The sequence below is a fragment of the Emydura macquarii genome, unplaced genomic scaffold (assembly GCF_026122565.2).
Source record: "Emydura macquarii macquarii isolate MOO-44397 ecotype Brisbane River unplaced genomic scaffold, CSIRO-AGI_Emac_v2 contig_1491, whole genome shotgun sequence".
NCBI lineage: Eukaryota > Metazoa > Chordata > Testudines > Chelidae > Emydura > Emydura macquarii.
Genome location: NW_027131628.1, coordinates 12,109 through 22,982, shown reverse-complemented (window position 1 = coordinate 22,982; position 10,874 = coordinate 12,109). Strand labels below are relative to the sequence as shown.

Below are 10,874 nucleotides of genomic sequence, written 5' to 3'. Positions count from 1 at the left end.
TTTACCTCATCTGCCTCAAGCAATGTCAGACACACATTTGGGAATATTACATAGCAGAGCTTCATAACCGTACATATGACATTGCAAGAAACATACTATCATAGCAGTAATGTTCAGTGTGCCATAAGCATTCCAAAAACACCTTACGTGACATACTTTGCATTAAATTATACACAGTTACATATGAACATATATAAGGGTGAACATGAATGATACACAAATCATACCATGAGGGTGTACATGGGGTGCATTGTATCACAATTATTAAGAAATAAAACAACTGATTTCTCTCTCTCATATTATTGCTGATGTGTTTCTGTAAGTGACACTTTAGTATTTATTTATTTATTTATTAATATTTCTAAATGGTATCAATTTTGACAAACAGAGCAAATAGACCAGCGATGGTCATTCTGTTCCCTGATTTTTAGGACATAAATAGTACTGTTTATATAGTGTGGGTTATAGGCCCACCAATTAATCTGATCAGAAGATGATAAGGTTCTGGTCCCAGAATCAAGCTACACAGAGTTTTGCAAAAGGACCCTTGGGACATATGACAAGGACACCCACACTGAGAACAAAATACAGCATTAAAGACTTTTATTGAGATAAATGAAATTAGAATTACAAAGGAAATAATATTGTTATAGTGTTACATATGGTATTATATACTATAAAGCTTTTTAGATTAACATACTCACACCCTTCCTTGATAACCTGCTGGTAAGAGATATAGGGCCAGCCTTGCCTCCGGCATACCAAAAGAGTCCAATGGTCCAGATTCCTCAATTCCTCAGTGGGAGGTGAAGAATTTAGGAAAAACTAGAGAGCTAAAGCTATAGATAGATTATAGAAACGAACAGAGTTTGACTCAGCTAACTAACTTAAGAACAAAGAATTACAAAACTATTTAGCAAAGTAGTTTGCCCCTCTTATAAAACGTGAGCACTAATGTCCAAACTTAATTTCCCTTACTCACAAAATATCACAGTACATTTACTCTATAGGCTGGCATATTTTTACATCTTAATGACATACTCAGACCTATTAATGATTAGCAGCTCATTTTCACATCTGTTATTTCTGGCCTAACCAGTTATTTCCATGTTCTTTGTGATATACCTGTGAAGTTTATAGAGGGCATGAATTTAGGTAGCCCCCTACCTATACCAACTTGTTTTAACAAATCCTGACTTACCTATGCTAAAGTCACAAACATATATATATCTTTATGCTTTAGCTCATCATCACTTCTCTAGGCTAAAGGTCCCAAATATATGTATAATAACTATATATGATAGCTTAACATACAGGATGTGCCTTGAAGGTTCCTTGTGTTACGGCCAAAACTACGAGAATACATTCCATAAACCCATTATAATAATACAAACAATCAAACCCATAAGAAAAGATAAATAAGCAAGCAAGCAAGCTAGCCCTATGGGCTACAGCTCAGAAAAATGAGCTTGGTCTCTGATCTTGTGGCTCATCCCATTGCCTTTTGATACCTTTTAGAGTCTGGACAACAGTGGGAGAGGATACATGTTGTACTTGGATTTCAGGCTGGCTAAATTAATTGACTTCATTGTGTGCGAGCATCACTGTATTCCTAGATGGCTATAATATCTAGGGTAAGTAATTTTTAGGGTGTGTAGAAATTATGTATTTGTATTTGGTTTTCAAATGGACAATGCCTATAGTCTTTTTTATTTAGTAGTGTACGTTACTTGATTTCCCTCTTTAGCTTTGTATTGATGCTTGACTGAATGCATAGGTAAATCAAAAGATGCTCTAAAAGGGTTGTTAAAGAAACCAGAAGGAAAGGCAAAATACACACCTTGAAAGGAGTTAAGATAACAATGCCCGAGCCATGAACTCCAGGGAGAAGCCACCAACGTGACGTGAGCTGAGCTATGATGTTTTACCCTCATTAATGCTTAAGTCCTTATAAAGGCTAGCTGTCAGAAAAAGGAGGGGGTAAGTGAGTGGCCAGGAAGGTTATCCAGTGTGGCAGTGAAAAAAGCCATGCAGATTGTTTCTCCGAATTGAGAGATGGGGAATAAGCTGGACCCACCTGAGCTATGGATAGAGAGATTAAGCTTAGGTGAGGGAATGTGCATTTAGGATTCTTTTATTTGTTTAGTAAAAGTGTTGAAGGAGCTACTGAATAAAAGATGATATAACTAAAATGAGGAAGCAAATATCCTCACTTCATGGGACCATAGTAGCTACATATGCACAGTCCATGAAGATCTAAAAGCAAGTTCAACACACCTCACTTCAGGACAAACACTGTCAGAAGGTACTTTGCAATACATCAACAAAATAAGGCTCAAGAATCTTTGAAAGCTGCTTTAGATAGAACAAATATTGGGTAAAAGGGACTGGATCCTTTTATTTCAAATGCTAAGCATGTTAAGACAACTGAGCGCATTCCTAGAAATTCTTTGGGACCCATCTATAATCAGTGGTATTGTCACACCTGGGGTCCCTTTGAGCAGTGCAGCTTTCCCTTGACATTGTAGGATCAGCATTAGGTGTTAGCCTAAACAAAAATGACTTAACACACAAAACAAAAAGCAGTAGTGAACCAAAGGTGTGCCAATCAATCAGCAATGTGTTATTTTGTATTAATAGCCTTTGTCCTCTCTCCCATTTCTCTTACCGCCTCCTTCAATTTTGATTTCTCATGTCCTGTTCTCTATTTAGATGGTAAAATCTTTGAGGCTTGGATTTAGTCTGTAAAGTGCCATGACATTGCTGAATAACAGGACTTAAATCCACAATTAGCCCAAACTCCAGTGGGCTATCAACTCAGATATGACCCTAAAGCTTCTAAAATTATCCCCAATTTCAATAACTTGATAACAAGGTTGTAAACAAGTGGCTTGTAAAGCTGTATATGGCTTTAAATAGAGATGAATGGAAATCCCGCATTTCCATTCTTCAACTGCACAAAGATAAAGACATTCTCTGCTGGAACTATGGTGAAGCAGAATGGTCATCTTTTGGCCTTTTAAATCAGAGACATCCCTGATCTGTATTCTCTCTCAATTCCTCATGATTATTGCTTTTATTTAAGTCTAAAACTGTGCAGGTATCGATTTCTCACAGTACTTGTAGTATCTTCAGTTTTAACCAGCTTGGTACACAAATCAAAGTTGCATGATTACGTTATTGCAATGTAATTTATCACCCACAATAGAAATCTGAGGAACATTCAACTTATCTATATCTTTACATCACTGATACAGCAGAGTATACCAAATGTGAGGCTATTGCAAATCAACAAAATTATATAATGATTAAACCTGCAAGCTCACTTGCACCAATTGATTTTAATGAAAACCACGAGGACAGGAAGATTACATTTCACAGATTATTAACCGCCGTTCATCACAGGATTTGTCATTCCAACTGCCATCTATATACATTTCTACACAGTTTTCAATTTCGCCAGAATTATTTGGTTCTCCTGGAGCCCAGTTTGAGTATCCTATTGCTTCACCACTTAGATACGTAAATGTGCCTTCTGTTTCTATATCGTTTATTCCAATATACGCTGCTTTCTTATGATGAGCTACTATTATTTGTTGCATGGCACTGTTCTCTGCAGAATTCATTGGAGAAGCAAGCTGGCCACCAGATTGGGAACATGTGGTTTTTCCGATCTCAAAGCCACCTTCAAAGCCATTGGTTACGAATGTTTTTTCACTGGCACTACTGTCATTTCTGGAAAACTGAACTAGAAAAAAAAACAGAAGTATAGTATATCTAAGTTACATTTTTCACACAATATTGTTTTTGTTAGAGGAACAGGTTCTCGGAGCTGGAGCAAGATGCAGTTATTTTTGCTGATTCATTCTGATGTCAGACCAGGTGAGACCTACGCACACCAACCCAGAAGTTCAAAATGGGATGAATACATTACTGGAGGGAGAGAAAACTATGGACAGAGGTAAAAGATCTCAAGGAGACCCTATAATACCTAGGAAAAATCTTAGGTAGAGGTTTATACTTTATTATTGTTATTTCAGGTAGCAAGAAAGGCATACATGAGGAAGAGGTCAATTTGTACCTTATCTTGAATGCTTTTACTGTCCTACAGACTAGAATGGGAATTACACACAGTCTCAGAGTTAGAATACGATTAACCAGTGCTAGCCTAAAATACTGCAATGTTACTATTGTAAGGTCTGATATTTGAGAACATTTCTGCTGTACTTTTTTATGGGGCCAGGCCCATTCTGCTTTACATGGCATAGAGAGAAGTCTGGTCATCATACTATTAACACAATTAGCATTTGTGCCTCTCTTTACAGGTAAGAATCAAGGGCCTGCTCCTGTTCTAGATGAAGTAAATGGGAACTCAAGGAGCTGAATGAAGCCACACATGCTGTTTGATTTAAGAGAATGGTTGTCTCCCACTCTTCTTTTTGATCACAGCACAAACCAAATAACATTTTAGACATCAAGTGGATCCTACCCAAGCCACACTGTTTCATACTTTGGATGGGATTTTCTTAGTACATGATCCAACAGCTCTTCTCACTTGGACTTTCTTCATTACACCAAAGTGGGGACCTGCTGTGGTTAACTGTACATGTGAGAGGGTTAGACCTGCACTCACCATATAGTAGAATAGTTTTACTTGATATTAAAAAGTAATCCTTTTTACTTTATTTAAACATCCAACAGGTACATAGACCTTTGGAGTATGAATGAACAGCAATAAGCCCAGATCAGACACCAGATATGAATCCTTTTTAACTTTGAGGAAGCAGTGATCTAGATGCATTCAAGATCCATCTCTCGGTGATTGGAATGAGCAGCACTTCATTTGTCTTACCTTTTCCGATTTCGTTGAACTTAGCTTTCAAGGTCCTCATTTCCTCTTGCAAATCACTTATTTCAGTTTTTAAGAACTCAAGTTCTGAATGACAAAATAATATTATTGTGCTTATTGTGGCACATTAAGATATGGAAAGTTTTCTAAAAAATTGAGCTTAAAAAAGCCAGAGAAGTCATCTCCAGAACTAATGATAAATCACAAGTGTAAAATCACATATATTGGTTTTGATTTCTTAGTTCCTTCAGAAGAGAAGATAATACGTGTTTAAAACTGAGGTGCTGATGCCACAAGTCCACTAAAAGTAAAAGGCAAACTCCCTGTTGAGAGCCATTCTCAATAGCACCTGCAGCAATGCTAGCTTTTCTGTTCAATTGTAAAAGCTGAAGATTAGAAACAGAAGACAACACAGTTGGGAAAATAAAACCTTGGAAATTAGAACAAAATTAATTAACAGCTCTGAAGAGAGTTGTGAAGAATATCTACATTCACCATAAGCCCACTTGAAATTGACACTAGGTCCAAGGATCATGGTGTTTGCCAACCTCAGCCTATGCTTGAAACTTTCATGAACAAGAACTGAGATCATTTGTACAGCTGCTCCTGGTGAACCCTTGTAAGATGTCTTCCCTCTCTTCCAGCAGCACATCCCTCATCCCACAAAGCCAGGGATCATGTACCCATTACTGTGGTGTTTCTCTCTTATAGGAGGCTACTTTTAGAGGTTTGAATTCAGGAGACTAATTTCAAGTGACCCTGCAGGCCTAGCTCACTTCCCTCCCTTGCAAACCAGATTGCCAGATTTCCCCAGTTCCCACCTCTGAGTACTCCTTCCCCTTTCTGATAGGGGCAACAAAGCTGAACTGGACTATTTATAAAGCTGAACTGTGGTTGGTCCTGCTTTGAGCAGGGGCTTGGAATAGATGACCTCCTGAGGTTCCTTCCAACTCTAATATTCTATGATTTATGAAATGGAAACCATTCCAGTCAATAAAAGCATCTCTATCTGCTATGCTGGGCTGCTTCTTCTTTACCCTTCCTCAAAAGGAGTGCACTGCTTACCTCTGACTACAGAGTTTCCCTTTGGTTCTTGTTCACCTTCATCTCCTTTTCGTCCAGGGGATCCATTCTTTCCAGGAAGACCTGGCAACCCTCTTAATCCTTGCAATCCAATGGGTTGATTCAGAGAAAAGGAAGAGACGGGAAAAAAAAATCAAGTAAAGAACTGGATTTGTACTTGTATGAGTTTGTGATTGCTATCATAATTAAAGATGGACAAACATTAGATCATCACAAGGAACATAATGAATTTTGGGAATAGTTAAGATTCTGAGCCACATCCAAGATTTCTATTGCTATAATTGGAATATTATATTCAAATATCCGAAAAGTGTTCAGAAGTTTGATTTGGATTCACTTCTTAAGGGAAAGATTAGTATGTGAGTTTCGCTGGAATTCCTAAAATGTTTTTTTAGAGCATGTACATATAAAGCCATAATTTCAAAAGACTTTGGGACCAGATTTTCAAGGGCCCAGCACCCACAATTAGGTCCAGATTTTCAAAAGAGTTTAAACACCCAGCAGTTCTCATTGGCACACTTCCAACTGGATAGTCAAAATAACTCCGCACTCAGTACACTGTTTTGAAAATACAGTGCTTAAATGAGAGTTATGCTCTTTTAAATAATATAGTCTATAATACCCTGTGCCTCCAATGCTCACTGTAAAATGGAGATACGACTCCCGTCTCTCTTTCTCTTTCATCTATTTAGTTGGTAAGGTCTTCAAGGTGGAGACTCTCTCTTACCATATTTTATGTACAGTGCCCACAATGGTTTTCAGATCTCAGTTGGGGATTTTAAGTGATAATGTAATACAAAGAAATACTAAGTATAATGTAATTAGAGAATAACTCTTTATAATAATTTCTAGAGAGTGGGCTGAATTGCCTCTTCATCCTCTGTCCCTGCCTGGGGACCTAAACACCTCTGCCAGGGTCTGTTGTCTTTTCAGTGCCAATTCAATGTATTTTGGGTCTTGACAACCCCAGAATGTGTATCATCCTGGTCTTGTCCATCTGCTGACACTGTGAAAGGTTCTATTTCATGTTATTTTTGATGTGGGGAGCATGGCACTGCATGATTGAACAGTTCTATGTATATAATTGATATTGCCACCGTTACACAATTGCAACAAATCTTGAACAAAATATGACACGTAAGATGTCAATGGAAAAGTTATGATTTGCTAAATAAGATTATCCCTTTTAAATCCAGGTATCATCACTGTATCTGAACTTACAAATATTGGTTATATATCTATCTATCTCAAATGTGTTTGTTCCTGGGGTTATACCCACAAGGTAGTTTACATCCAGTAGCCAGTCTGTTATCAATGGTCCATTAAGGATATGTCACTCATTCTGCCCAGATAAAGTATCCTGAATTCCAGCTTGTGCCAGTAACTTTCCACTAACCTATCTGTAAGCTTTGTTTGAGACGTCTCCATTTTGCCTCTTTCCTGCTCTGATTCTCTGGGCTGTGGAATTATAACTAAAAAGAGCAAATTGAATTATGGCCTGAGTTCCTTCCAATCTTTTGGAGATTACCAGAGAGATTTTACAAGCTAACAGTCTAGACCATCACTGCTACAAACCTGGTACAAGGACTCTGAAGTTATTGAATGTATATGATCTTTTAACCATTTTAACGCTCTTTTTCTTTTCTTTTATTAATAAACCCTTAGTTACTAAAAGATTGGCAGCAGTGTGATTATTGAGTAAGATTTGAGTTATATATTGACCTGGCTAAGTGATGGATCTCTTGAGATTAGAAGGACCCTATCTGTGATGGAATTGGTTTTCAGTAACCACTCATCATAGAGTCCAGTGTCTGGGTGGGGAGAAAAGGGCTGGACGCATATGGAGACTTTATCTCGGACTTCTTGTTAACTAATGTGATGAGACAGAAGTTTACGTTTGTTACTGGCTTCGTATAACCTAATTATACAATAACCACCAGTTTAGGGTAAGTCTGCCCTATTTCTCAGCAGTTTGTCCTGAATATGGTATTCTCAGCTGTGACCCACTGAGGCAGGGTGGCAGGAAGGTCTCCCTCAACCAGCAAGAAGTGCACTGAAACAACCAAGTCATTTCACATAGACCACAGGACAGCCATTGACTGGTAACAAATTTCAGACCCTGCCAGTCTGGATCAGATTAAAAAATAGTGGCTTGAAGGTGAAAGACTCTAAGGCATATGACCTACCTCTGAGGCATCCAGTTCCAAATTGTAACAACTTTTATTTTACTTTGAACAATACTATTAGTTTCATCCTACCGTTTTAGCAATTAGTTAAGGATCTCCAGATTCTTCATGCTTGACAAATATTTTTGCTCAAGTTCTGTGGAATTGCATGCATCCTTTTTATCAGTTTAAAAAAAACAAACAAAAAACAAAACCAATCAGACCCAACAGGTTACTGTAAAGTAAATATTTCTATACCTTGATCTCCCTTTTCCCCTTTAGGGCCATCTTTCCCATCTCTTCCTGGTAATCCATTCTGAGCAGGTCCGCATACAACTAGTGTGCATGCATTCTCATCCCATTTTTGGACAACCTGAGCATATTTTGAGTTGGAAGTTGTCACCAAAGAGAACACCAAGACAAAAGTGTTGAATGTTGGAAGCAGCAGCATTGTTTGACTCCGAGCCTGTGAAAAATCATTAAAAGAATTACCCTAAAGGCATTTTGACTCCAAGTAAGTTCTTTATGTTACAGTGCTTACACATTGGCTATATAAAGGAACTAAGTGCCTACTTTTAAAAACATTTGTACTGGTTAGTTATAATTTTTTTAGTCAGAGCTTCAGTGTTCATGAAAACACTTCTTAGATGTTCTTTACTCAGATCTTAATGAAGTACCACTAATTTTAGAAATGTGTCCTGTTCTAAAAAAGCAGCAGTTTTCAGTTAATTCCCAGGAGGTTGCCTATTAGCTAGGTGTTTGATAAGAAGATAATGATTAAGGTTTTAGTAGACAACTGCTTTTAAGAAAGTGAATTGGGGTTTATTTATTTTTTTCAGCTGCCCACAAGTGCCCTGGGGATGGAGTGGAAATGAGCACCAGGACTGGACCCCAATTACAGTACTTGCAGTTGGGAATACAGCTGCATGTTTTTATTTCAAAGCTAATGTAGGGAGTAGACTTCCTGACTTACCAGGTAATGATTTGTAAAATGTCTGATAATTCCTAAATATATTGCAAAAAATTTGACAAGATGTATTTTGTTGTACTCTGAACGAAGTACAGAACACTGTGCTTTGAACACTCTGACTTAGATTTCCAGTGGATATCATCAACAGGGATATTCCCAGAATAAGAAGTGATCAGTGTTGGAAGCAGCAGCATTGTTCAGGCACCTGACTTGCTGAAAAATCATAGAGTTACCCTAAGAGCATTTTGACTCCATGTAATCTGTTTATAGTTTGAAGTGCAAACTGATTAAATAAAGAAATGCTCAATGCCTACATTCTAGTTCATTTGTACTGGTAGGTCATTATTTTACATAAAGCATCAGTGCTCATGAAAAACACTTTATTGAATTCTGAACAGATCTTAATGAAATTTTTTTTAAAGTTTTTTTCTTAGTTAAATTTTTCATCACGTGAAATGAAAACTAGCTAAATTGCAGTCCCATCCAAGGTTTGTTGTGGTTAGAAAGGCACTGCACAAACAACCAACTGACCAAGTCAGTGTGTTCTAGTAATCCGGGACCAAGAAACTAACAAACATCAGAATTTTTGCCTAATGTACATACATTCACCCAAGCATGAAAAGGGTTAGCGAAGCACTGCCAAAGGGTTAAAGTCAAAGCTAGAAATACACCATCCGTTTAACAAGCAAAAGATGCATTTTAATGTATTTTGAATAAAATACGAGATTACTACTATGGCTAGCATTACTCAGATTCATTTAATACAATGCCACCTGCTATATCAAATGTTAATCTGATATACTGTAAAGGTATTCAGAGATATTCTAAAGAATAATATTTTAACAAACTCAAAAATAAATGTTGCTACATGTCGAATGCAGTTTAATCATTAAAGGACAGAATTAAAAGTAATAGCATTGATATCATCCAGCCACTTACCATATAATTTCTGGTGCTCTACAGAAGTATTACAGGAATGATCTAGTAAGTGTTTAAATGTCCATTTATATGTTATGCATTAGGTAACATGAGCTCTGGTTTCCCACCCATGTTACTTTCCAGTAAATGGGAGTTTCAATTTTGCTGAAGAACATTTCAACTTTCCAGTTTATCTTGAAATGTTAGTTATATGGAAGGCAATGTACAAGGAAGAGATTACCCACGAATGCAAAGCTAATGGAAGAAGGAACTGATCTGGCCTAAAAGACTGCAGGACAGAATCCAAGCACATATTGGAGAGATCACACTAATGTATTTGGCAAACTTGGAAAAAGTATGAGTATAGTTTACAGCTGACAGTTTAAGCCTGTGCAAAATGCAAATGCAGGGCCTGACTAAAAGGCTAATGAAACTGATGGGCTTTGGATCAGAGTCATACAAGGGATAAGTGGATCTCACTGAATTTAGCAGTGTGATGGGGGCCTCTACTCACCACAGGATGGCACCCCTGCCTGACTGTTCTGGGGATTGGCCGTGCATGGTCAATGCCCCATTCTGTGCACTCCACCTCCTTCTCCCTTTGCAGCCCTTTTCTCTTGCACCAGGAACCACAGCATCCTCTTCATGACTTGGCCCTTCGGCCAGGTCACACTGTGGTTTCCCCTTCTGGGGGAGATGTGCATCCAAGTCCCTGCTCACCAGCATTTGCAGGCAGTCTTCCCATTCACTGCCCCAGGTGCCACTCCTTCAGTGACTGGTAGACAAACCTGGGCCCACTATGTACTCTGGGTTTGGCTTAGGGACCCTCTAAACACCCTTTATTCCTTCCTGCATCTTGCTGCCTTTCTATGAGGCCCTTTCTGCTCTG

The 10,874-nt window shown here is 38.0% G+C and overlaps 1 protein-coding gene across 1 annotated transcript; it reads right to left on the bottom strand.

Moving 5' to 3' along the window:
* Positions 1 to 611: 611 nt before the first annotated feature.
* On the bottom strand, positions 612 to 10,526 carry LOC137157423 (mannose-binding protein-like). Its single transcript, XM_067554673.1, has 5 exons — positions 10,007 to 10,526; positions 8,356 to 8,563; positions 5,915 to 6,013; positions 4,853 to 4,936; positions 612 to 3,748 (listed from the first exon to the last, which is right to left on the bottom strand). The coding sequence occupies exons 1-5, from the start codon at positions 10,007 to 10,009 to the stop codon at positions 3,369 to 3,371; spliced, it is 774 nt and encodes a 257-aa protein (XP_067410774.1). The 5' UTR covers positions 10,010 to 10,526; the 3' UTR covers positions 612 to 3,368.
* Between the last annotated feature and the right edge of the window lie 348 nt (positions 10,527 to 10,874).

Excerpts from the sequence above, each read along its gene's own strand:
- LOC137157423 (XM_067554673.1), bottom strand. Across the intron at positions 4,937-5,914 it reads GGGAAACTCTGTAGTCAGAG|AACTTGAGTTCTTAAAAACT; the intron begins GTAAGCAGTGCA and ends TTTGTCATTCAG. Across the intron at positions 3,749-4,852 it reads GTTCAACGAAATCGGAAAAG|TTCAGTTTTCCAGAAATGAC; the intron begins GTAAGACAAATG and ends TTTTTTTTCTAG.